At 43.8% G+C, this 27,904-nt stretch overlaps 1 protein-coding gene across 8 annotated transcripts in view; it reads right to left on the reverse strand.

Annotated features, from left to right (window-relative positions):
• CACNA1B (calcium channel, voltage-dependent, N type, alpha 1B subunit) overlaps positions 1–27,904 on the reverse strand; it is a 305,196-nt gene that overhangs the window by 116,247 nt on the left and 161,045 nt on the right. For 2 of the 8 annotated variants that reach the window (XM_010571029.1, XM_010571025.1), the window contains exons 9-16: positions 25,407–25,463; positions 24,594–24,668; positions 22,627–22,683; positions 18,493–18,702; positions 9,684–9,796; positions 6,186–6,298; positions 1,954–2,085; positions 958–1,030 (exon numbers count right to left, since the gene is read on the reverse strand). In XM_010571029.1, coding sequence (XP_010569331.1) covers positions 958–1,030; positions 1,954–2,085; positions 6,186–6,298; positions 9,684–9,796; positions 18,493–18,702; positions 22,627–22,683; positions 24,594–24,668; positions 25,407–25,463 — 830 coding nt within the window. Of the gene's footprint in view, positions 1–957; positions 1,031–1,953; positions 2,086–6,185; positions 6,299–9,683; positions 9,797–18,492; positions 18,703–22,593; positions 22,684–24,593; positions 24,669–25,406; positions 25,464–27,904 lie in introns of all 8 variants that reach the window. The other 6 variants (XM_010571028.1, XM_010571024.1, XM_010571032.1 and 3 more) reach the window with 3 other exon arrangements.

The following is a 27,904-nucleotide window of genomic DNA, read 5'->3' on the forward strand; positions in this document are numbered from 1 at the left end:
GAGGTTACAGGACATACTTTCTTTTAGACTCTTTTTCTGTTTTAATCCGAAAATTGTCATCAACACCTCCCCCCCTCCCTTTTTGGGACATGACACTGAAATACATAAGCCAAGCCTTGCTGAGATCTACAAAAGTTCAGATCCAGGGTCAAGTCTCATCTTGAGCCCACATCAACAATTTGTGTAGGGCAACACTAAATGCAGGTCAGTCTTCCACAGACCTGTGAGTGCTACCTGTACATGGAGCAGGGTGCAGCATCCCCAGCTCTCTACTGAAACACCTGAAATAAGTGTTTTAAAAATGCATGCAGAGAACAGCTGCAAAATTAGGCTCTTAAATCTGAGCATTGCATCTTCTAGAACTGCGACTTCTTCCTGCCATCACACGAATTTGCCCAAGGCTGATGCCTCTTTCTATGCTCCCCCATCAACTGTAATTCTTATCCAGCATTATCTTGGTCTTGAGCTATTACCATGCAAAATGCAACATTATTTCCTTACTGCCTGGAGCTAGCTCAGGCCTCTCTCCTCATTAAATTATGGCAACCACAGGAGAAAGTGAAACAGGTCAACCACTCACTCGTTGTCTAGGATTTCAGACAGGACTATTCATGCAACGGGGCATGCGCAAGTTCTGCCACTGCAGGATGCAACCCTGAGCAGGGGCCTCAGAAGAAGAGAGCCTGGGCATGCACAGACTTTAAACTTGTCACAGAAATGCCTATTTTATCAATATTTTTTTCCTAGCCAAAAATCTTTTGTTTTAGTTTTCCTTAATTCCATAGCATTGATTTTTAATGATGCATTGATTGGTCACTGTGGCAAAATACGAGAAGGAAGGACTTCCCCTTTCCTAAATTCCACAAATTTGGGGGGACCTCTTTGCACTCCATAAACAGGATGAGATGACCAGGAATTTATCTTCTAATGCTTACCCAGGACAAGGTATGGCTTTACCTGGAATACTGTGAGTATGGCGGCCGGGAAGGTATCGAAATTTGTGGTTGGTGTTTCATCTTGGAAATTGAATCTAGAGAGAAGTAAGAATAAAAACAAGAGCAGTAAGGGACAAGCAGCTCTCATGCAGTCTCATAATACCCTGTAACCCAAGTCAGAGAGCAACATCTGTTCCACCTGGCAATAACACCCCAGGCAACCACAGCAGGCAACACAGCATCTCTGAGGAGATGCTTAACAGAACTATTAGCAGAAACTCAATTTTATTCCTGGAGAAAATTCTGATGCTTTGAAATTAATTTTCACCCACAATTAAAATGAACAATCAAAATCTCAAATCATTTTGTAGAACAAACCTTTCCAAGCAGTTTTTTGTCCTCAAGTGTAAATTGTCAACATTGAAATTGACCTCTTAGTACGTCATTTCATTTTAATATTTTAAAGATAAAGTAGTGATTGATTGCAAAAAAAAAAAAAAACCCACAAACCACCAAACCCATGTTATTTCATTTCAAAATTTATGCTGGAGTTTAAATGGTAATATTGCGATATTTCTTGCTGCAAAATTCATCACAACTGGCATTTCTAATGAGAAAAATAAGATTCAACAAAACCATGTTTTCCAGCAGAAAAATATTCCAAGTGAATAAATATACTGTCACCCTGACTATCGGGGAAAGAATTTGCCTTTCCCCTAAGAGTAGAAAAAGTGTTGCCCCCCCTAGTCCTATTTCAGAGGTCCGGGTATACATAGGAACCACAGAATGACAAAGGAGCTTTGAATTAGGGTAATTAGAAAAAATTGAGCTCCAGGTAAAACACCAGAACAGGAACTATTTTCCTATAAACCAGAGACCACTTTTCAGCAGCCCAGAAAGACTGACATCCACACCCACGATGTGCATCTTTCAAGCCCTGCAGCCCCTCTCTCCCTTAGGTATTCCAGGTGACTCCTTTCAGATTACCCCTGAAAGGACATTGATTAATTAGACTTACTGCCCTCCAAAGAGCTGCATCCCCAGCAAAGCAAACACCACAATGAACAGGAACAGCAGGAAGAGCAAACTGATGATGGACTTCATGGAGTTCAGCAGGGAGACCACCAGATTCCTCAGGGAATTCCAGTACCTGCATTGGAGATCAGAGCAGCCAAGAGAGAACATGAGTGGGAGAAGAGCCTTTGGTGAGAAACTAATATGATCTATTTTCTTATTATAAACAAGGAAAAGAATGACAAGGAATATCAGCATCTTTGAACTCCCTTCTGTGATTGGGAAATACAGCTTACTGAGCGGCAGAATCTCTCCATAGCCTCGTGAGGGCAGAGATGGTCACCTCGGTGCATGTGTACCCATGCAGAGTAGTCATTTGCAGCGAAAGCGTTCCATTTAGTTTCTCAGCAACCCTTTTCCTGGTATAGATTTCAACCTTTCTGCACCTTCTCATCTGGCATGGCAGTCAGCAGGGGTGTCAAAACGAGGGATGTGTCAGTATTACCAAGGTGACACTGAACATGGGGACAGTGAAGCCCTCTCTTCGTAAGACACGAATCAGGAATAAACAGCTCATTTCCACCAGGATGTCTTTGTGGTGTGTCCTTCCAACTCACCAAATGCCAGTATCCACAAGTGGACTTAAACTCCCACGTTTAAACATTTCTGTAGACATTTAACACACACATTCATGCACAGTGATGCCTTCAGTGTGGGGTGATTCAGCCACACAGTTTAAGCATCCAGGACCGAGCAACTGCCTCAGAGGATGAAAACAAATCTGGGACATTAACTCCAACATGGCAAGAGGGAATGGCTCAGCCCAAGTCCTGACTGACCCATCCAAGTCGCATCTGGCCAGATACTGAATTTTGTTTGCTATTATCTCCCCTGTCCCCTGAGATGGCTCCTGGCACACTCGCAGGCAGGCATGTCGAGTGACAGCGTGCCAGGGAGGGTGCTCAGAAACAGCTCTCTTTCCTGGCTTTATTGCCCTGCTGAGAACAGGCAGGGAGCATTTATATTAGGAAAACTAATGAATCAGAAAATGCAGAAAGAGCTATTAAGCAGAGGAGCTCTTTGACAATCTCCTTTTGGACAGATCAGCATGCGGAACAACGGGGCTGGAGCAGGCAGTAGGAAAGGAGCGATTTAGAGCCATTTCACGTGTCCTCTGTTAAAAGTTTTGAGTCTGAGATCATGGGGAGAATTTTTTCTCTCGTTTTCTCCAGTGACTTCTCTCATTTCCACTGCCTGGCACTGGGAGCTGCCATCCAGAGGTGACTCTCCACGGCAGCATGCTCTCCCATCCTGCCATGTATGTCCTCTGGCTGCAGTTTTGGGGACAGATCCATGCACTGAGCTCCTTCCTGCAGTGCAGCTGTGGGTATCCAGCAGAAGGAAGCCCACAGATTTTTCTGATCTGCTGGTGGGGAGAGAAGCTCAGAGCTTGAGTCAGAAGAGCAGAAACATCATCCTTTCTCTTCTCTTTGTCTTCATTTTCCTCCTTTTCCTTCCCCCAGGTGTAGCTGGGAGGACTGAACAAGCCCATGTTTCTCTGTACTGAGGATGATACAGGCACATCCATCCCAGGAGAAGCAGGATCTTGCTCTCCCATTGCACTCATTGCACCCATTCCAAGAAGAGTTATGCCCATAATACAGCAACAGAGGTTTCAGGGGAAACTTTGACCTCTTGGGACAATATCTTCAATTGAAAAGTTGCAACCAAACCTACTCAGGGTTAGCCCCTAAGCAAAAGGGGCTGAGCTGCTGTCTTTGGAGGAGGAGGAAGGGTTTGCTGATCTCATGGCTCTCCCCTGCTCAACACAATGGCTTCAGGCAAAATCTGCCACAAGCAAGGGGTTTGCACCTCTCAACCAGACACAAAATACATGCGGAGGCTCTGTCTTGTCCTGAAATAGCTCAGCACCAAACCTTCCCTGACTACAGAGCACCAAGATATAATGAGGAGTTGCATTTCTACAGATGTCAGTCCCCATCCAGTTTTGTTATGACAAAGAGGAAAACATGTGAAGCTGTTTTCTCCTTGTCTTCCTTGCTGAATTTTAGCCCCTCTTAGGCTGCTTCCCCTCATAGCACATCCTGCTGTCACCTTTCAGGCCAGCTGTAATTTAACTTTTTAACTATTGCATCATTCTGCTCTCTGCAGTTACACTGAATTGGGACATATGAATCAAAAGGTCTTACACCATTGATTATTCAAAGCAGGTGGACTGCAACTGGCTTCTGTTAAACACAGAGGCAAAAAATAAAAAAAAAAACCCAACCAAAAACAAACAGGGCAGGGAACTTCAGAGAAAAAAATGCTATGAAAGAAATGGAAAAAGAGGAAAAAAGAAAACTATTGAGGGTCAGGATGTTTGCACAGTAAAGACTGTAATGAGAGCGGGTGGGTAGCAATCTGTGCCCAGTGCGATCGCTTTGGTTCCTCTCCACGAGTTATGCTAGGACTGAGCTGTGCAGCTCCAGCACTGGGATAATGTGGCCCAGCACACTTGAGATCCCCCCCATGTGAGCTGGGGGGGACCTGGCTTCTGGTAATGCAATTACTGCATTTCTGTCATGTCAGGTGAAAAATCCACGTAATTAGGTCAAGGCAACTTCAGCATCAGTAGGGTGAGAATTTCACTCACTGAACTGAGAAGGGGGAGAGCACTCTGCTTGCTCCACGATATGCTTTAAGTTAAATCTCAGGCTTCATCCCTTTATTGTGTTGGCTAAAATCCCGAATAGTCAAAACTCACAAAAAGATCATTCTAACTTGCAAAAATGTCCAAAATTTTTCAAAAGTACAACACACAATCAGATACACTAAATCTCAGTAGCTCTGGATAAAATTAACTGCTGACAATTAATTGCTATGGATTTGCTACAAAACCTGGAGTTTTCCATAAATAAGATTAGTGCAAAGGTAGACTATAGTGACATTTTCTGGGGCAAGCACCCACCTATTTTGCTGGATGTTTTCAGAACTTAACGTTTCCAACCTCTTTGTCCCACAATACAACAAATGACACAGTATCACACACGAATCTTGGATGTGCATAATGATTAGCAGATACAAATCAGCAAACCCCACAGTGCTAACAAAACCTGTGTGTTTGAATAGCTGCAAAAGTACCCAGTTACTTCAACTGATTGTTTTGCTCAAATGTCACAACCTGTGCTTTATCTATTTGAGGTGGTTGGGGGTTTTTTGGAGGGAGGTGCTATTCCTTCTTTTTTTACTTCAAGCCAAGCACAAGTAAGAGAGTGATGGGAAGAGAGGAGATCTGAGGAGGTAATGGTGTAAAAAAAAAAAAAATGTGGAAAACTACAGCAGGAGCACCTAAATGTGTCATCAATTTCCACACCACAATTTTGAAATCCTGCAGAAATTGCTCTAGATGGATTTACAAGTTGCACAGTAGCTGTTTGCTAATGCCAGCACACATTAATGCAATGCATGAGCACGAAAACAACGGAAAAGCTATGGCAACCCAACCCTAGTGAAAATTCAACTTCATAGGTCAAGACTGAAAACCTCAGACATTCCCAGACCACACACAGCACAGGCAGCAGCAACACACTTTATGTGTGTGTCAGCACAGTGGTTCAGGCACCAGAATTTAGTAACTAACAATAACCAGGGCAGCTCAGTTTTCCAGTTCCTAAATACTTAAGGAACTATCACCAGATCAACAGCAGATAAGGACAGTGGGCAGTTGATGGGGCTTAGAAAGTAAATAAGAAACTTTCTTCTCTTACCACAAGAAATAAGGGATCATCCTCCGAGATTTTTGTTTTAAGCAAACAAAGAAAAGAAGGATGCTCTCATGCAGCCTCATGGAGACCTCTGCACAAGGGTAGAAAAACCTGCACATGAGGCTGGGGAAAGGGCTGTTTAAAGTCCTTGTGGATGCAAATACAGGCTCAGGAGCTCCCTAAACTTTCAACTGCCAGAAACTCTGATTGCCCAGCCAAGGAAAGGGCAATTCTGCATCTGCATTTCTCTTCCGCTCTCGTACCCCATTAGGGCCAGTGTAGACATAAGATGTTAGGATAGACAAGACCTTTGTGCCAGCTAGTACTGGGGTTTTGGGGGTTGTTTTTTGTTTTTAAACTTTTTTTTTTTAACAAGTGTGGAGAGCACTACTACTTGCTGTGGGGCTGGTGATACAGATTTCATATGGTGCTAAAAGACCAATGTGAGCGGAAAGGGAGCTGGACTTACTTTGTTACTTTGAAAATCCTCAGCAGTCGAAGTGCTCTCAATACGCTGATGCCAAATGAGGTACCTGGTTTCACTGCAGCCCAAATAACTTCAAATATACTTCCCACGATGACCTGCAAGAAGAGTCCATTTTACATAAGGCAAAACTTCTGCTTAGTTCTTTGTGGTGCTTCTAGAGAGGCTGAGGACAGAATAAGAATCAGAGCTTGGGCTGTGATGGTTTTCTTATGAAGGCTTCAGCAAAATCATGAATTAGCTAACAGCACTAAAAAAACTTGTTCCAACTTTCTGCAGTCCAGTCTAAAACAGGACAATACCTAGAAGCGGGAGAGATGCATCAGAGATCACAGATAGGAACATGTTTCTTTCTTCTCTAGCAAGCAAACTACATTAAAATAACCTGTTTTGAAAGACACTGGTTTTGTTTTGTTTTGTTTTTACACTGGCTCAACTGCAAATGCCTACACTTCATTTTCCCACCTCATGCAGTCGGTCTGCACAGCCTGCAAAGACTTGGGGAGCACTGCTCTATCCTCCCCTTCCCGTCAGAAGCACCAAAAGTCTTCACCCACAGCACTGCGGAACAGTGAAGCATCAGCTCTGGGCAAGATCCACCAGAAACTTCTGGCAACTGACAGTCTTTAGGAGAGCCATTAAGGTAATAGCTATTAAGAGATCCTGCAAAGCCTCTAGCATGCACATCCAGTAGTCTGCCAGGCCCTCAGCCTCAGGTTATTGAAAAATTATCCCCAATCAAGGTGTTTTTTTAAGTTTTGTTTTGTCTGTTTGTTTGCTTTAAGGTTGGAAGAGAATTAATCTCAAGTGATAGAGAAATCTTCTCTGCGATCCTGTATTATAAAATGAGCAAAATAGTAATGGGTTAAGCACAATTGGAAAGAGCAATTATATCCACACAGGTTACTGCACAGTTAATAGGAGAAGACAGGCATTTCACTGCCAATTGCTGTTATTACTTGCATTAACCTAGCATTTCAGAGCTCCCATGGACCATGGTCCCCGGTTGTGCGAAGCACACCATAAACACATTATCACTGGACCCCAGCGAGCACTTGTTTCATGTTGTGAGAGGGAGTGTTAATGGGAAGTCAGGGCCAGCAGAGCTGTCTGAGTACCTGAGCAGTGCTGGGAGACTCAGCAGCTTGGAAACCCCTTTCATAAACAGAAACCTGGATGTCTTTTGAAAACTACAGCATTGCTTAGAGCTGCTCTGCAAGAAATGCTGTACCCTGAGCTTCAAGAAAATGCAGTGGGAAAGGGAGATACACAACAGTTGCTCATCCAGTTTCTCCCATCAGGAAAAGAAGGAACTAAAACTTCTCTCCCACAGCCTATCACTCTTGGGAATCCCTCATGAATCAGCAAAAACCTTTCCTTAGACCTTCCACATGTTACACTGATAATTAATTTTCCTGGCATCTCAGCATGGCCTCCTGGGAGCTTGTTTCACATGACACCCCACTGGACTGTTCCTCCCAAGACTGATGTTGCTCTGATTTGTTGTTTCACTTTTTGTATTTCATCTTGATGGTTTGTCAAACTAAACTGACTACAGATCTGTGCGATGTTCCAGTGGGGGTGAAGTGGCTGAATTGATTCTGGGGGCTGGAAGGTGGGTGAGGAGGAAAAAACATAGAAGTAGGATCCCTGTGGATTCTCTAAAGAAGGAAGAATTAGAAACAGATCAACAGCTTTACCTCCTGGGAAACACTCAGCAAAGCTTATAGCCAGTGCTGCACTCACCATAGCATGACACAAAGCAAAGACACCCGGTAGGTTTATCTCTTGCTTAGTGCAAGCTCCTAAATCACCTGTCCCTGATCATCAGGTACAAGTTCTTCTTGTTGTGGAAGGAGCATCCTGGATACAATGATCCAGTGAAATTGGCAGCCAGCATGGGGGCAAGCTGGCTGCAGCTCTGAACCCACCAAATCCATTGGTGAAGGACATCGATCTACCGTCTGTCACTAGACAATGCAAACAAAGCAATGATACCCTTAGAAGACTAATTAGGCAATATTGCTTGGCCACCAAACGTCTTTGACTCAGCTTACAGAAGCTGGGGTCTTTGGGCATGCACTGAACTTAATGAAAGCTGAGTGTCAGCCCCCTTGTATTCTGTGCGCACACTCTTCATCCCAGCCTTTGCAGGACATCTTGCCAGTAGTTAAACCTTGCCATGGGTTGGCTGCCTTCAGCTGAGGGGACCCTCTCTGCCCCTCAGATTAGGCACCAACTCTGAATATGCAGACATCCAGTTATCTTACATTATTTGTATTATTTGTGCTCTGGTTTGCTCTCATGACAGCTAGAGTCTGTGCAATATCCTTTGCGCTATGCAGCCAGAAAGAGCGGCACAATGCATTTCAATGCTCTGAGCCACCACCAGCTCTGATGAACTCCCCAGAAGGGGGACCCCCACACTTAGTGCAGCCTGATGGAACCCCTCAGTCTGGTGATTCTTGGGCTGGATGGCTTAATCTCAAAGTCTATTTAGCTCTGAGCTTTCCTGCTGGCACTGCCAAAAAGAGAAGTTGGCTCTGCCTGTAGTCTTGGATTTAGGAGTGGTCACTTACCAAAAGTAAGAACACCTCCTCCTTCCTTGCAGGAGCACAGCTGAAAGCAGGGAATTTTGCTCCACAGGGGAGAAGAAACTCCCAGCATTTTGGCAGATAAAGACTAGAAACAACAGACTGAATCTTGGAGAGAAGGGCTGGATGATGTGTACAATGACCTGGATTGTTTTCCCCTTGCCCGTGGCTGTATCATAAGCTTCGTATCTGGTTTGTTAAAGAAACCTTACAGACTGATTCTGCCTCTGGGATGCAGTGCTCAGCCCACACTAAAGGTAAGAGAAGCTGAGTTAAACTCTGTGAGGACAGATTACAGCCTAATAGCTTTTAATGAATACATTAACATCTGCATGCCACGTTCTTTGTTAGACAGAGTCAAAACTGGCCCCGCTATTCACATTTCAAAGCTATAGTTTTAGCATGAAGGGGAGAGCCTGTACCTCTGCAATAAAAGGATGTAAGCTATTGCCTTTCTGTCACCTAATCATGTGTTTAGACTTCTACTTCTGGGCACTCATGTCTGAAAAGTGCTGCCGATGTATCTTGAGGTAAAGGCCATTAAATGGATGATAGGGGAGATGAGCAATAAGATGTGTGGGGTTTTTGTCTTTCAATCACCTCATTTAAATGGGAGAGAGAATCTCGCAGTAATCAGAGCATTTACTGGTGCTGATGCTGCGAACACCCTGTAGCTTGCCGAGGAAATGAAATCCCCAGCTGTCACATTTCTTCAAAAAGGATGATAACTAGGGGAAGCTTAATGTGTTTCACTGAAGCTAATTTATACAATGACTTCTACACTTACAGCACCATTTCCCATGGATTCCCATACTCACCCTTAAACGCTGAACCCCACTGAATAACGGCAGAGCCACACACTTCATCCACACAGCTGAAGCCTACTCACCCCAAAGTCAAAGCAGTTGAATGAAGAGTGGAAGTAATTTCTTGGCCCTAGTCCATACATCTTCAAAGACATCTCAGTAAGGAACAGACCCAGAAAAACAAACTCTGCAAAGTCTGGAAACAGGAAAAGAGATTAAATTAGTCCACAAGACCTTGGTAGGCAGATCTCTTCATGTGGGGAACAACAGTAAGTTTTCGCAACAGAGACCGCCTCTTGCCAGAAGGAAATCCCTTTGCAATGGCCAACAAGACCCTGATGACAGTTTCCCATAATTATTTCTATACGCACATGAGCTGTATTCAACCTTCAGGAACTATGAAGGCAATGTTTCATGTGTACTGTGGGAAGGTTGGTATGAGCATTAAATAACATTCTCATCATCTCTGTAAAGGAATTTCAAAAGAAAGCTCTGGATCTAATATTTCTAAAGGTCTAATTTCATTACACAGATAATGTTTTGCAAATGTATGTTTGAGACTTCTGTACCTACATGAGACGGGTACTTTTGGGAGTGGAGTGTAAGGTTTTGTAACATCATCTCATGATAAAAATACCTTCATACCCAACAGAACTGCTGCCTCAGAGAGCTTATATTCAGAGGTGTTGTGTCTACTGTTAGCACATAGCCACATTTATTTTTATTATGCCTGTATAACCATATAATTATGGAAGAGCAAGTTCTGTTTCTTCCTGTTTCACATATCACAGGCAAATAGGCTGTGAAGCTTTTGATGGGAAAATTTATCACCTATGATGAAACAAAGGGCAGAAAGAACATAGCTGGAGACTTCAATTTCCAGATCAAGTTTTTAGGACTTGAAGCTACAGAAAACACTGCCTTTGGCATTTTAAGTCATGCAAGTTTAGATCTGGAGGCCAGTAAGCAACAGCAACAATGGAATGTTAAGAACAAACATAAAAAGGGCAAAAAACCTCTACACTACCAAAACAAACCAAATAGTATAAGGCAAACCTCTCCCTCTAGAGAGATGGGGAAAAGAATCAAACTTCAAAGGGTGGAGATTAATCACATTGCTTAGTGCAGTACAGAAGGTTCTCGGATGCTGTAGCAGCGCAGATGCAACAGGAAAGTCATCTTTTGTAATTTCACTTTTATGATTCTGGGAATGATAAAGACAAGATGGTGCCAAACTTTTCTCAAAGGTGCACAGCGACAGACAAGGGGCAACATATACAAGCTGCAACAAGGAAAATTTCAGCTGGATAATCCTGAACCCCAGGTGCTTTGTACACCTCCTGCAATAAGGGGCTTCAGCTAACGAACGTGGGCAAAGAGAGAGGAGGGAATGAGGGTCCTTTCAAACCGCATGGCTTTCACTCCATTCACTGCCTTGCACATTCATATTGAGTGAGTGCAGTTGGCCCAGGTCCATCTCACATTGCTGACTGTCTTTTGAAATTGCTTGAAAAATACAGCCTCAATTATAAAAAAAATTAAAAGGGGTTTTAAATTTTAAATGAAAGACAGTCATGAAATATCATGGGCATCATGTTAACTGAAATCCAGGAAGCATTAACCAGATGAGAAAGGTTTTATTAGCACTTCTGTGAGGAGCCTACAAGGACATTTCTACCAACATTTGCAGTAGGGGAGGAAATACCAGGAGCATATTAATTATACCATGTAACCTACTCTCCTTGAAAATAAGAGCAATATCATTAAAGGAGACTATCAAAGGCAAAGTGTTCACATTTGAGGAATAAGATGACAAAGTTGAGGTCTGCAGACGTCTCAGCCTTTTTCCTACCAAGAGGTAGGCTCCACCCACTGGATCTCAGTGCTCAGGGGAAAGCTTGGTCACAAAGAGCAGCAGCACACCTCCATCTCCCTTTGAGGCTGGAACTTGCTAGGAGAAGCTTGTTCGCACCTGCACCATGCTACAACTTTTCTCTCCTTTCTGACATCAGACACAACAGCTCAGTGAGCAAACAGTTGTTTCCAACACCAGGGACCCCAGAGTAGGGAGTTATCCACAGTTACACTGGCAATCCATCTGACTATACAGGCGCAGAGGGTGCGAGAAAGGGACCAGGTGAACCAGTGTCAGGCATAAAATGAGATGGCTGACAAGTCCAATAATATAAAAATACAGAATTTTTAAAAACCACGTGTTCAGTGGTATTGAATTTCCTTGCACATAATTAAAAAGATCACAATTGTGAATTAGCAAGAATGTTAAAATCCTTAATTATTAATAGCTGGCCCTGTAAATCAGAAGCTTAAACTAGCTTCCAGGCCAGATCCTGAACTTCCATTCTGCACCCTACATACTTTGGAAGTGGTTAAGAAACAGAAGGTAAAATTCCCCCAATAAAGCAGATGCATCTTCTCTGGGTGTGGAAGAATTTGTGCTGCTCCTGTCACCTATTTCAGTCCTTAGCCCAGAGGGAAAGCTTGCACCAGCGTTTGTGCTGACAACAGTCTCTCCCTTGCTGGGCAGTTACCACTCCCATCTTCAGTTTCACACTCAGCAGAGCTCAGCAAGCCTGACAGTGCTTATTGGAATGTCTTCAATATAAAGTCTCCCTATCACAAGGATTGATATCAAACCAATGCTTTGAAACTGGTGGTCTTGCTCAGTTAGCAGACAAAACTTAAAATCGTAGGGAAGGGTTGTAGATCAGGCCTACAGAAAGCATTGCACAGCCTCCACCTGCTTCATATCTCATGCTGGCAGGGAGATTTTTATCCTCTTCTCTGTCCACCAGACTAACCTTTCAAGAGTTACATTTCAGGTACACCCCGTATTCTTTTACAGAATAAGAATAATACTAGGTGGGGGGGGTTACTGTAATTTTCACCAACAGATCTCAGTATACTTTGGCAAGACAATTACCATCATTTCAAAAGAAGAAAAAGGAGGAAAGAAACAAAGATTAATGTTCAGTCACCCATCCAGCAGAAGCATGAAAAAAACCCCAGGTATCAACCAGTTCAATGTTCCATCATTGGACTGACACATCCTGCAAACACACATGCAAAACCAGAATATCATAGGAGGAAAAAAAGCTAGCAAATGCTGTCTCTAAGTAAAAGAGAATCAATAAATATTTTATTAAAAAGAAAAATAAATTTTAAAAAAAACAACAGGAAACATTAGAAACTCAGAACATCCAAGAAACCACTTCCTTCTGCTGTTCTTGAAAGAACCACCCAACTTGTCCTTTCACAGCTGATGACTTCCATCTAGGTGGAGTTCAAAACAGGCAGCAATAGCTATATTTCAGCGATACCAGGTGCTACAGATCATAGTGCTATGAGGACAGGGGACGGAGGGAAGGAAAATATGAACATAGTGAACTCCTTGGGCAGAAGGAATTGACTCAAAGTGAATCAGCTTCTCCAGCGGATGGATCAGAAACACAATTTCTTCTGACATAGCCCTGCCCGTATAATTGAAAATGCAATTTCATTGTTTGGACCTCCTGGTATTCAGATCCCACATGTAATTTAATCTGTGTTAAGCAGAAGCATTTTGTAATGTGATTTAAGGAAAAAAAGTTTGATACAAATACTCTTATTTAATTTCAAATTTGTGCTATTGGCAAAGGCCTTGCTAGCATCTTTTTGCCCCCTAAGTTTGAATTAGATAGTTAGCAGCTCTTTTTTGTCAATCACCCATGGATTAATTCCATTTCCGCCATGTCTCCAAGTCCGATGTCATTAGGAGGAGGTGCCAAGCCTGCCGCTTTGGTTTCCTCTGCTCATCCTCCTTGTACATTACACCAACCAGGAGAACCTCAGCAAAGTACAACTTCCTTCTCTTTGACAAAGCAGATATGAAATGTTCAGCAGACATAAACAAATATGCTCACTTCAGAAAGCCTTTTCCTCACAATTGCAAATGCTGTATATTTATATCCAGAGGGAACTGGCTATCTACTTCAAAGGCAAACACAACATCATCAAAAAAAGCCTAATTGCACCAGACACATGGCTCAGCATCATGTAACACACAGGGAAGATGTTCTCAGGCCATAATGGCTAAAATACTGTTTTCAAATATAGTATTTATCAGAAAGGAGACATTCTGGATCTTGTTTTTAAACAGATATAAATTTAGGAGCAAGTTAAGGATCACTGTAGTGGTAGCTGGAGAAACATGGAGAGAACTGCTTCGTGAAGGGCAGCCACAGGGGAATGGAAACCTGATGAGAGGGCTCCCAAGTGAAACCTTACTGATCCAACCCCAAAACCTTCTCATCAAGGTCCCTAAAGCCTGCCCCAGGGAAGCCAGAGAGCTATGGTTCCAGCCTTCTTCCACAGCTTTAGCCAGAGGAAGAGGAGACCACCACCATCATCTCTGCTGGCCTCCTGCACAGCACAGGGCATGGAAATGCATTCACCTGTTTCCACATCGGGCTTGCAACTTCTGCTCAAGCTACAGCATATATTTTTAGAAGGTACAGTCCTGACTGAAAAACCCTTAACACTGCACCTGTGTGCCCACATTATGGAGTTTGTTGGTTTGTTGCCCTCACAGTTGAAGATGCATCTTTGCTGCTACTAGATGTCAGTGATGATTTTCTAGGCTAGATTACAGAGTTTTCTTCTGACGGAAGTCTCTTTTTTTCTGAGAATGCCAGCAATGGTGCAAATTACCACAAACTGATGACAATCATGGGTGGCTGCATGAAATATATACTTTTATAGGGAACTGCAACTTATTTAATTGAAGGTTCATGCTTCGGTAAGCAGAACATGCCGTGTGTCCGTGTGCAGTATGAGAAAACTCCTGTTGCTATGCAGCACTGGAACCCTTTCCATGCAGAGAAAGAAAATCTCTGATCTAATTTGAGGGTAATTACAGGGGCATAAAGTATGTCCTGTTCTTCACCATACCCCAAGAATTCAAAGAATTTCTCATCAGCTCTTTCAATAAGACTAAAGAAATCCCAAGCCCCTTTCTAAAGCTCCTACAGTTCCTTTTTCAAAGCAGTTGCAGCAATATGGAATATCAAGTGGAGAAAGCTAATCAGAACAATTCAGCAGCAGGAAAGTTAAAAGTAAAGACCAAGGGAAAAATAAATCAGTGCAGACCCATAGGCTTTTACCAACCGTTCTTTAAGTAAAATTAATTTGTAATGTAATTATACTTTTCCCCGGAGGGACAGGTATAATTGAAATAGAGGTGCCTGGTAGAGTTTCAGGGTTTAGCGGATTCTCCCAGACTTTACCACACTCCTCTCCCGCTGCTACAGTTCACAAAACTCCTCACCAGTTCATTTCTAAGCACCTTCCATGAAACAACATAATTAGAATTGGCTACTCCTCTCTTGCTATACATCAGACTAGCCAAGTCCTGCTCCTCTGTAGTGAAGTTCACTCATCATGGATAAACTTTAAAGCCATTTTTAAACTCTGTCACTCTTAGAGTTAAAGGATTTTGCCAAGTATTTCCAGGAGCTCTTTAAAATTCCCTGGTCTTGTGATACCTTGTTCTGCCTATATCTAATGATTTGCACACAAATCTTGGTCAGAACAGGGCTTTCAAGGAGCACTCCTCAAGGGCTAAACCACATCTGGGCTTGTTCACAAATGCATTTGCTGCAGGGTTAACCAGGCTGGCTGCAGTTTAGTGCACGCAGGAGTGAGGGGGCCAAGCCCAGTCTTACCGTGATTGCAGTAACAAACAACCAGTTAGTCCACGCAAAGTCCCATGTACCTTAAGGTGTAAAATATTCCCTGCATTCAATGTTAAACTTTGCATTAGTAGGAAAAATTATGGTATGAAAACTATACCATCCCCCAGGAAAGCAGGCAGAAACCTTTAGGTCATTACCAATGCAAAGACAGGCATGAATATAATACTACAGCTCTTCATCCTGAAAAGTTGGGAGCGTTTGGAGGTGCAGGACTCTTGTAATTTAAGAGGTTGAACTTGTAAGCCTTTTCAGGGGACAATTCTCAGAAGCTCTTTATTCTAAAATCATGTTAAAAAAGGTTTGTTCCCAGAGCTTCTGTTACACTGTGCTGTCAGACAGACCAGAGACAATCCTCCCCAAAATGAACCCATGGCACCTCTGCTTCTTGTCTTGGAGAAAACTATCTTTGGGGGAAAAAAACCAAACCAAAACAAAAAACAAACAAACAAAAAACAAACCAAGATACTATTACCTAGAGTATCTTAGAATTTCCACGACAACCATTCATTCTGGCTTTTATTCTCTATGTCATGGTGGCTAATCTTGTACCACTCCACTTAAAGACCCAATGCTTATACCTGTACAAGAACATCCACAAAACCTATGATTCCTCAGATATTCTGGTTTTGTCTGTGACCCAGCTCTGTGTTGCCCTCACCAATTACAGTGTTGTTTCTAACAGTGTTTATGTGTAGCCACTAGCATGTCTTTTAGTGAATCTAAGAGATTGATTTGTGAAACACCTGCTCAGGTGTTTCTTTATTGACAAGGGACATACTCAAGTCTTACAGTAAACGGCAGTGCAATGGTGCAAAGATACATAAAGGGCAGATGAGACACAGGAAAGCACCTATGGCTGGGAGGATGCTGAGGATTTAACTCCCAAGAACACATTGTTCCTTGGTGTTTTTCGGACTTTTCCATTAAAAATAACTCAATGGAATCACTTGTTCTTAGCTAGGTAGTACCTTAGCACCAAGAAATTAAAATAAGCTACCCAAGTTTTTTGGAAACTAATTCACAATACTGGGTGTTATGGACACATCCAAAGCTTCTGAAAGAAGGATCCACCCCAATCCATGATCCCAGTCACAACACAATTTCAACCTTCCCTATTTTTTGTCTTCAGCTAAGGCAGGTTGGGAACCTAATTTATGGCCTCTGTTCCAGATACGTTTCCCACACAGAGGTGAACCTTTAATTCTAATTAACAGAAACATCCCTTCCAGCTCTCATATGAATACTAAGTAGAAGTTGCTGGCTCATGGATTTCTTAATGTTCTCTTAGAAAAGTTACTGCATAAGGTATTCCCAAAACTGAGTTTGGAAATCTAAGCCTTCTTTTTTGAGTTGAAAGACTTAAAGTGGTTGGGTTTTTTCTAGACATTTATTCTTAATTCAAGAGGAAATCCTAAGCCTCAAACTTTTAATTACTCTGCCAATCTAGCTTATTATTTATGTTAAATTTAGGAAATGAATAAGCAAGACTGACTTCTCTGTGTAGTCTCTCTCTCTTTTCAGTCTAAATCTTGACAAAAACCAAACCAAAAAAAAAAAGAGTTGAAAGAAGTTTCTGTCCTTCTTATACAACTCTCATTATAGCTCCAGTTACCTGGTGGTATTAAATATTTCAGCAACCATTAATAGAGAGGGTTTTTGAAGTCAGAGCAGCTAGTATTCTTGACCTTTTAGGTCTATAAAAAAAAACTTCAAAAGTTTGCTTTCTTATAATAAGGTAAGAGCTGAGGATCTGGAGATAGAAATATTTAAGTATTTAATTTATATAGAAATCAATGAAAATTAGGTAGATAAGTATCTTTAATGATCTAAGCCACAGTTATTAAGTCAGACTGTTTGAAATATTTTAGGGTTTTTTCCTAGTCTTCTGTTCTCTTGCTTCAGAAGTTTTACTTAGCAAATTCTGAACTAGCCGCATCTGAACATCAAGTACTGAACAAAAGATTTGTTCCTGGCCATTTTATAGATTCAGAAGTGGCCAATGCAATGGCTCTGTCTCCCAGAAACAAGCTCTCCATCCCTTCCCTTCAGAAGGAAAAATTTGCAGTGTCCCATTTTCAGTGTCACCATATTCCTACAAGTTTTCGAGCTCTAGGAGTCACAGCCTACAACCTTCATTAAAATAAATGAAAACGAGCGCTCTCCTTTACATTCCACATTTTTTTAAAACAGGCTTTGTGAGCAAGTCTGCAACCTCCGTGTAATGCTGTGCTGTGTAAAGGTACCAATTGCAGAAAGCTGCCTCCATTGATTATTCATCATAGGACAGAACAATATGCAATTTAAAAAAAAAAATCATACTTCAAAAGCACTTATAGACTATCTGAAGCCTAAACTGATAGGTGACCACAGGAACTAAGCTAAAATAAAAGCTTTTGCACAAATATAGTATAATCTTCTGTACAGTATTATTTCTGTCACCACTGCACATATTTTCACAGAAGGGCATCATGACATTTATCCCACCTGATCACACACCGTTACTAAGGAAGACACGATTATCAAAAAAGACCTTCTGTAAAGTTGCAACCTTCTAAAGAATACGACAATAATAGCTACAACTGTAGTGAATTACTGTATGATTCTATAAGCACAGATCGACATTTTTATCTCCCAAATAGCATCAGCCATTGCATGTGCTGCTATCCCTGGGACATCAATGCTGGCACAGCTTTAAGTATGTGCACAACAGAAAAATCACCCATGCAGATCAGCTGCAAAGTGGCATGAATTCTGCAGTTCTCTGGGCAGATGCTGATTAGACAGAGAAAACTGCCTTTACCCAAGTAGTGAGTCATTCCCCCTCCTTTCATAAAGCCTGCTACAGAACAAATCCTTCTGCAGTGTTACAAGATGTAAATGTGTTTGAATCTGAAGTTTCAGATAATATTTAGGATCACATTCCCACCTCAAAACAGTTATCATGTCCTGGTGGATTTTTTTTAATTGTATGACTCAGCTACTCCTGAGTTACTAGAACCACTCATTAATGAATTTCTGACCCTCCTCCAAGGGAGGTATAGGAAGCCAAAAGACCAGACCTCACGAGTATGTGACAGCAGTGCTCAGAGTGACCAAAAACGCAAGACCTCGTTAGAGGAAAGGTGCAGTCCCTGGTACTCACACAGCGCAGTGGTGAGCTTCTCCGGCTGGTCATAGTGCACCATCGCGACGCAGAGTGTGTTGAGGGCGACCACACAGAGGACAATCCAGTAGAAGCTCTGAGCTTTCACCATGCGCCGGATGAAGAACCGGAACATTTTCTCTTTCCTCCTGAAGTAGGATGAGCTCTCGTTCTTCCCACTCTTCAAACTGGCACGAGCAAAAGGAGACCCTGGGACAGAAAGAAGAGTCACCACACCACATTCCGGCAGGTGAAAGGCCGGAGGACATTCTCGGGCACACAGACCCTCTCCCAAGCACCAGAAACACAGCTGAGCAGAAAGCTGGGCACATTGACTATGGGCTGAGCAAGGGCGTTTCGCTTGCAATGACATAGTGAGGGATGAAGGCTGGGATTTTAAAACTTCATGAATGAATGCCCAGCTCCACCATCTAAAGAAACTGGGTTTCCAACCCTTTGAAGCAATCTTGATTGTCTCAGTTTAACTCATAACTTTTGGGTTCCCAGTTGAATGGAGGGACAGAAAGTACCAGGCACAGTGGTATTTCTGCCTGTGGTGTGGAGCACATCCTCTTGGAGCTGGGTAGCTGGCAACAGGAAAGCTGGTCCCTATTTCCCCTGCTCCAAGGACAAAGCAAAGACCCAGACCTTACTACTGAATTGAGTGAAGCCTCCTTATTTTACTCTCTGACTTCATGTGTTTCTACAGCAGAGGGCTCAATCTGCCTCCATGCATCGTATTTTGGGCTCAGCTACTCATTTGTGTCAATTCTGCCTAGATCAGCTACATTTCAACTCTGGTTTGAAACCCTGGAAAACAGTCAAATGTTTTAACAATAGGAAGCTGACGGAAGAAATGATTTCTAATGTAAGCTCTCCCCATGCGGTAGCAGGCACTGTTCAAACGAATGATGAAAAGGCAATCTCTGGCCAGTGCTGAGGCAGGAGAAATCAGCACACGTTAGTAATAAACACATGCATCTGTTGGAGTTCCTCTGCAACAGCCACAGACACTGTTGCAAGCAGGGAAAATCGTGATTGCTGCAGGCTGTCCACTACCTGTTTCATGCTGTGCTGGCACCCCTCAGAAACTGCTAGCGAACCTTGTTTCAAGATGGTTTGTAGCAAGATAATATGCTATTGCCCTTCCCCATCATGGGACAGAGCCTGCCCGCGGGTAGGGCTGACCAGGACACAGGACACACACTGTCCTGTCTTGGACCAAGCACCGCGAGAGCAAATGACTTGCATGGGCTGTTGTTGGAGATGGCTGAGTTACATGAACAAAGTGTTCTGACTGCAGCAGCCAAATTTTTGAGTGTGCTCACTTACATTTCAACACTTAGAAGGGGTGGGAATCTCACCCTGTTTCATCCTGCAATAACATCAAACACAGCACCCATAGAAAGGATGAAACATCCAGATGTGACAGCAATGGGTTCTCCAAGCCTCACAGCTACACAAGAGCATATTGCGCCATCTCCCCAATAGAAGGCAAGCTCTCTGCTTCATTTCACATTTCTGGCCATCCACCAACACGCCAAATGCAGAGCTGGCCCTGGCCAGGCTTTGAACAAACTCCTTGTGGGAAAGCTTGGTGTGCTGTTGTTCTGCTAGTTTGATAATCCTCCCTTTGGCAGTTTAAAAAAAAATAAAAATAATAGTGCTCATCTATTGCTTTAAGACAACAAAATGAACTACAGGTTAAGATATAGGCTGCACGATATCATAATACTGTTTAGCAGGTAAAGACCTTTCAGATATTCAAGCCAGTCTATACTTTCAGATTTGCATGGGAATAGTCTGCTGCCCTTTCGTCTCCTCTCTACTGATCTTCCAGAAAAGAGAAGCAGCAGTATTTAGACTGATCTAACATAGAAAACATCCACTTCTCCAGGCTTTGCTGCCTGGCAATCAAGACAGTGTCCTGTGTCTGGTATAGAGTAGAGGGTAGGAAGCCAGAAGGAGCCAGAATCTACTGCTGCATGCTTCTTAGTGCAGAAAGGCAGGCTGAGAGTTAGGAGGAAAGAACAGAAGAAATGTTAAGAACAACTCCAGAGAACACACTGGGAAGTGTTTACCACTATAGAGCTTTATAACGCAATTATAAGGCTCATTGAGGTACTTGTGTTTGAATTAAAGCGCAACATATTCAGTCAACGGCCAGCAAGAGACCTGTCAATGTCTCTACCACTTTGGTCTGCATCTTCACGTTGCATTCAGCAATTATATTGTTAGTTCTTCCACGCTCCTTATGCTCCCATCAGCAAGACATTATAGAAAACCATCCAAAAAACCCTTTTCTCAAAAACATATTCTTTATGCATAATTGCCCATATGATCTGATTGTTTATGTTATGCAGAGTTTCAGCCTTTTCAGGAGCCTGCAGAAGTATCTGCTTTATCCATTTCTTCTTTTCTGCCTTGTTCCATGAATCAGAATCAAAAACACTTTTCCCAAGTGGGTGAACCACTTGCAGAAGGTGGAAAGCACTGCTGTTATTTTCCCTGCCATATGCTCCCGAGACAGTTCCCAGCTCTGCATCAGATTATCCACGAGTCCAGATGCTCCGTCATCCGTTGCCACCTGAAACACTGAATTCAAAGATCTGTTTGCATGGCATGGGTGCCCAGAGCCTGGAGGGACTTGGAAGTGAATGCAAAGATCTCATAATTATTGCAACTATGAACAAATGTTCTAAAAATGACCATTCCTTGTTATCCATGCAGGGATCCGAGCTGCTCAGAATAAAACAAAACAAAACAAAAATGCACACAGTCGCCGCATTTTTGCCCTCTTTCAGCAACAAACCTCTCATACAAGTGTCAGCAGTTTAGCCACAAAACCTGCAGCCCACTCAGCCTGGGAGATTGTGGCAGTTCAACAGTGGGTGATGGTGTCAGTAACATGCTGAGCAACATTCATTTCCTGCAACCAGGTCTTCATTTAAAGGGGAAAAAAACCCCAGCAGCAGCTGTAATCTCTTAAAACATTAATGCCAAATTTCCAAAGAGCATTTGAGGCACTCATGCTTGCAAGCATATATGGACATGTACTCTCAAATGTACTCTTTGTGCTGCTACTCTTATGCATCCAGGATTTACTGCTTTGTGGTAACTGGGGTGCCAAGACATTTCTTTGGAAGATAATGAGAACATCTGCTGCTTCAGCAGCAAAACAAAATACAGACTCAAACAACAGGGACAGGAATAAGCAAAATAGCTAACTCCAAAGCAGTCAGGAAGATGTTTCCCCAGCCAGCATGTAAAATCCCACAACTGAAAGGTCTTTCTGCTGATGTCCAAACAGTTCCCCTTAGACAGGGTGCTGTATGCTCAGAGCCTGCTTCCCCTTGCAAACCCCAGACCTGCCTCCTGCCCCTCCACCTGGCAATGTCTCAGGAGGGAACTAGCTCTCTGTTAACTGCAGAACAAGCAGTACCTCTGTAGCCTGACAGTGTCATATTCTCCAGAGCTGAAGATACCAAACTTGTACCGTGAGTGCTACACTATTCAGGATGCCACACTCTACATTGGAGGTATGTGGGCAACTGCGTGCACACAGGTGTGTATCTCCATATCCAGCTTTAAAAACGTGGAGAACTGCTTTAAGACCTTCTTTTAAGGCAAGACTGAGAACTGGGACCACTGCCCAGCACTTCCCAGTAACAATTCGTATGGTAAAGGCTGCAAAACTATACACTGTGCATTAGTGTCCAATGCGAGTAAGTGTCCACTTCCTCTGCTCCCCACAACAGATGAGGCTTAGTAGCATCATTTGATGTATTTGGGCTTCATTAGCATGAATGAGCATGTTCCAAGAAGAATCACAGTATGGCCAACACCACACAGATTCTCCAAGTGTTTTGGCAGGGCTCTTTTAAAGGGTGCAGCATGCAATAGCTGAGCAGGGCAGCGTCAGGGAGAGGGTAAAGCCACAAAGACATTTGCTTTGCTAAGTTGAGTGCTGCTGCAGGAGCAGTGATAATTCTCCTTCTTGAAACTGCAGCTTCTGGAGCAAAGGAGCCGCTCAGAGGAAACATGACATGAACATGTTTAGGTGGAGATCTAAATCTCGGGGAATGCGAAGCCAGTACTCACCAACGGAGCAAATGTCTGTGAAATGGTCCTCACCTTCTTCAGCATGAATCAGGTCATTTTTGCTCTTCTTTATTGCAGCTCGTTTCAACACTGTGTGCAAATTAAAGAGAAAACACCCTGTGAGCATTCAGAGTGGATTTTCTCTCCCCCTCCCTTCACTCTCCAGGGCCAGCATTTACTTCCCAATGCCAGCTTAAAGCTCTCACCCAAGGGTAAGCTGGAGCGAATCAGACAACCTACAACCTTGCAGGGCCTCCATGTGCTTTGATGCCAGGGTCATTTATTTATTTAACCTTCTAGATCTTGAAGGTTTGCCAGAACAGGTCTGCACTTACACTGCACCCCAGCAGATGCAGGAGGGTGGGGGAGTCACTGCAGCTGCTGGACCTTTTAGCATAGCAGAAAGGCTGGGCAGGGTCACTGAATCTTTCTGAGCCTCAGTGGGTTATGAGATGAGTGCTTCTATCCACTAAAAACATTAATGCTGTTTACAGTGTGCACCATTAAGAAGTTACCATTTATGGTGCTCGGATACAGTTTACCACAGAGCAATGCCTTAAGGAGCAGAAATACTATGTTGAAAGCAACTGCCACAAATCAGTGAGCATACTCTTAATAGCACCCACTGTACAATTCCTTCCCTCTGGGGATGTCATAACTCTGAAAACACACTTTGTCCAACAGCATCTTTTGCAGGGAGGGCAAACATCGCTACACCGTTTTACTCGACAGGGAAAGAGAACTGCAGCCTAAGGCTCGGAGAGGTCTGCACTGTTCACCCAGTGCACAAGGGGTAACGCAGCAACAGTGTGGACGCTGGTCCCACGACCACCTACCTGCAAAACCTTGAGAACTAGCAGAAAAAAATACGTTGATACAGTTTTGCAACAGCTTCAAGACATACAGTAACTAAGCACCATTTTCTATCAGCAGTAAGACACCCCACGGTGTGGTGATACATACTGTTCAGTAGGCACACACAGCAAACCCACTCACTCTGTAGTGACTACCCTGGGGGTAGGTTCGTATGAGAAGATCCCCTCACTCTACACAGATTTCCCTGCCTTGACAGATAAACGGATGCGATTCTTCCTCCGCAGCTAAGGCAAGCGTGCTTCACAGAAACACACAGAACATCACCCAGGTTCAGAGAGCCTCCAAGAGGACAGGACACTCTGAACCTGTGATCTGGATTCAATTTTTTGCAAATAACTGCTTTTGCTCTTTTCTTCCCCACCCAGCAGTAGGCTGAATCCTCAGTCCCAGCAATACCAGCTCTGGGGTCTTTCAGGCTGCCTCTGTCCCAGTACACTCCAGCATGTCCAGGGCCATCCCCAGCACTGGAACATAACCAGCCCTGGGAGGAATGTTTTACAACACTCCCTGGCATGAATTGAGCACCTTCTTCTTTATCTTCTCCCCCACATAACTTCTCCATGTGTGTAGCAATTAGGTCGTGCCATCTCTACAGGCACCTTGGATGCAATGTCCCTCTGTTTTGGAGACTAGGCTGGGAACATTGCCGGGCTCCTTTAGCTTAACAGCATAGAGGGAGCCTTAGTATACATGGGTGTTTACTCCATGGCCTGTACTCACCTCTAGTTTGCTTACATCACTCAGCTTTTCAGACTACTCTTCCAGACACTCATTTCGGCTCGAGCCTAACAGCCCTGGCTGCACCCATGTGCTGGACAAACTTCCCCAGTGCACGCACACCCACGCACCCGCACACATGCACGAAGATTTGCCAAGCACGCCTCAGCCCTGACCTCCTTCAGCCCCAGCTCTTCCGACCCCGAGTCCTTCCCGAGCACAGGTCACCAGGTTGGCCAAGGTGGGCTAGCAGCCAGGCGCCTGATGCCCCAAGGAGCTGCATGGCTCAGAGCACGGTGCAAAACCACCCAGGAAACATTGCCAGTGACGTGGGCACGTGGGGCTGCGGGGGAGAAGCACTGCCCCACTGTGCCACCTAAGCCCCTGGTGATTTGCAATCCACTCACTGTTGTAGCTGCTGCCGCTGCTAGTCTCTGCCGGTGCCGTGCCTTGTTGAATCGGCCCTTCCGAGGCGGCCCTCCCTGACAGTGAATGGGAGGAGAAAAAAAAAGAGGAGGGAAAGGGAGGGGAGGGGAAAGGAGGAGACATGGGAGGACGAAAGATGGTCAGAAAAGGGAGAGGGAAGAATCTTTAACTGAACTTTGACTGGCTGTCGCATCCTAAGAGCTCATCGGTCTGGAGGCACAGGGAGAGCAGTCCCCGTAGCCTCGCTGCACCTGCATCCGAAGCTCGGTACCTCCAGCCATCCTGCAATGCTAGGGTCACACGTCGGAATATAGGATCACCACACCCTGTTATGTCTTACTGCTTACAAGTAACAGGGGTCTTAGTCTCTTTGTCAAATCCATTTGGAAACCTCAGTTTAGAGCCCTGCCTTCTCTCAGTCAATGCATTTCTCTTCTGGCATCCGCTCTGCAGCCTACCCCCACCACAACCTGTGCGTAGACACAGCCAGCCATGCTCGGCAGAGGCTGACAGGTGTCCCCGTCACGCTGTGGTCCCACAGGCAGCGTAGGAACCGACCGACCCCAAGGGCAGATCCCATCCCAGAGTGACGTGTCACATAACTGCTCATCATCCACCTGCAACCTCAAAAAGACCCGATACAGGAAAAGGGACTCTTTAGCCCAACTTCTGCCAAGTGCATGCAAGAGTGTGTTCCTCGCACCCTCCTGGTTACAACGGAAAGCCACGTCAGCATACAGCAGGTGAACCTCTCACGTATCACAGGAGGAAAACTGCTCAGCAAAATGACCTACCGTCCAGAGGAGATTTCTCTTCTGCATTTTTGTCTTCCTCTGCCAGCATGACCTCCTCTGCAAAAGGAAAAACAGCAAGGTTCAACCTCAGATTTATCACATCCCTGCTCTAAAAACCAGCTGCCACCAACCTTACCCCTTTGTATCACGCAGTTACACCAAGTCTGTGGAGGAAAGGATAGCTCAGAGAGCTGTGTTCCTTACCCTGTGCCCCTCTTGCACAGGAGGAGGCGGCCAGACAAACCACTGGAAGACTGTAGCACTCCTCCATGATTTCCCTCTTCACAATCAACCACCCACTCCAGTTTCTTTATCCAGCTATCACCCGCAAGGGACTTTGGGAGATCGAGAACCTTCCTTCAGACCCAAGCAAGACCACACATCTCCACAAGCCAGAGGATGGTCCCTCATGCCCAGCCACATTGGAGAAACTGTTTGAGAAGTGAAAGATGCTCTACACCCATTGCTGCTGTTCTGTTTCCATCAATAAGACCAGGACTCAGCCCATGGGAAACGGATCTCTGTCTCATGGCACAAGGTAACAGAAGCAGGGCTGGCTGCTGCATGTCAGCTGTGCCACATCACAGGAGACCAAATGTCACCAAGTAGCCATTGCATCAAATCTTTGTCCAAATAAAATCCACAGCAAAGTTTCCATGGGGGAGTTCTGGCAAGCACAGTTCAAGTTATGCAGTAAGTGTAAGAACACCACTGTTGGTTTTCCATTCCTGTGTAACTCATCTCCAAAATACAAGTTTATACTTTCCCACAGTAAAAAAATTCAGAAAACACTGAAAAAGACAGCCTCCCAAAACTGACTCATTTTTATCTGCATGAAGGACAACCAAATTTCCTGAGGTTTCACAATGCAAATATCATCACTCAAGTCAATTTGCAGTACACACCACACTGTGCCAACACTTGAAACCATACAGTTCATACAGTCTGAACCAGAGAGTTTAGCTTGCTGCCGTAAAATTATGTGAGGATTTTCTAAAGAACAATCTAAAGCAAACAAAATACTGAGTTGGCAGCTGGTAAACTGTACACTTCCTTGTATTATTATAAATGACAAATTCTTTCACATGCTTGGCATAAATGTAATTTGCAATCTTACTAAAACGTCTGACACTGTGCTCCCACAAAATTTTGCTTTAAGGACCATTTAAGTGAGCCTAGATAGAAGGCTAACTAAAAATAAAAAAAAATAAAAAAACAAACCAAACAAACAAACCACAGGCCATACACCAAAGTGTGTAGCTGAAAGCCATCTTGAAGAATACTAGAGGGATCAGCACTACTACACAAACCTTGTATAATCTCTTTATTAATCATCTGGGAGAAAGAGTGAATGATACATACTAGCTCCTAGTACCACTAGAGTCTAGCTCCTAGTACCAGTAGTGCCACACATATTTTTGCACTCTTTTGGATCTGGGGATTAGTTCAGTCATCAGTACTTTGGGGTTCTCCATTTTGTGCTCCTCTGAACAGGCAGATGCGGGTTTTTTCCTATGCTACATACCAGCAAATTGCAGTGAAAATCCAAAACCATTTGGAGCAAAGAGTGTGTTTAGGCCTTGCGACAAAAAGCAAGCACGTCCCAGAGGAACTCTTCTGCCACTCCCAGAAAGAAAAGCTGACTTTTAGGCAGCATTTGGTAATTAAATAGAGTAATACAAGCTACTGCAGGGAGCAGACACACTGCCACGCAGGTGGTGAGCACAAAAAATAATGAGCTAGCAAAGGTCAGAAGACAGGCAGCTGTTCTTCAGGGGCTACACCCAGGTGAGTGCAATGCAAGAGAGTTATGTCTGCAGAAGGAAAATCTCAGCAAGAGCCAGCACACTTACTGGTCAATGCTCTGAGGGTTGTTGGTTTCAGGCACATCTTGTTAAAAAAACCTAAAACACTCCGGGAAAGAAAGAACCTATTCACTTAGCTGGACGCTCAGTTCTGCACTAGATTCATATCAGTGCAGGAGGAAAAACATTGTACTGGTTCCTTTCAAAGATCTCTGAGTAGGAAAAAGAAATTCTTCTTTTCCCCTGTTTCTGAGTGGCCTCTTGTTTGGCACGTTCCTGTAACAATTTGTCATGGCTCTCCACTGTCCTTTGGGCAGCAGGGGAGGAACAATCCTGAGTCCTCCTATCACCTCTAGGGACTGTGAACTGTACGGATACATAATCGTTATGTGCAATGGTGTACTGATGCCGTCTGGTGTTCCGTGTCACCTGTGTCCCCACAGTCAGACTGATGAGAGCTTTATCCATACTGAGGTTTCAGAAATCAGACTGATAAATGCCAGTGGGACCTCCGAATTTGTAAGGTGTGACAATTTGGTATCAAACATATTTTCACCTACAAAGTACCTGCTCTTTTCAAGACAACTCTGCAAACCACCTGAGCTTTTCTCCAAATTCAGGGCCCTGAGTTGGTGCCCAAACATATCTTCATCCATAGACATATCTCACCCAGGGCTCGGTTTTACTGTTCCC

This window comes from Haliaeetus leucocephalus, unplaced genomic scaffold (genome assembly GCF_000737465.1).
Source record: "Haliaeetus leucocephalus isolate CR32 unplaced genomic scaffold, Haliaeetus_leucocephalus-4.0 Scaffold306, whole genome shotgun sequence".
Lineage (NCBI taxonomy): Eukaryota > Metazoa > Chordata > Aves > Accipitriformes > Accipitridae > Haliaeetus > Haliaeetus leucocephalus.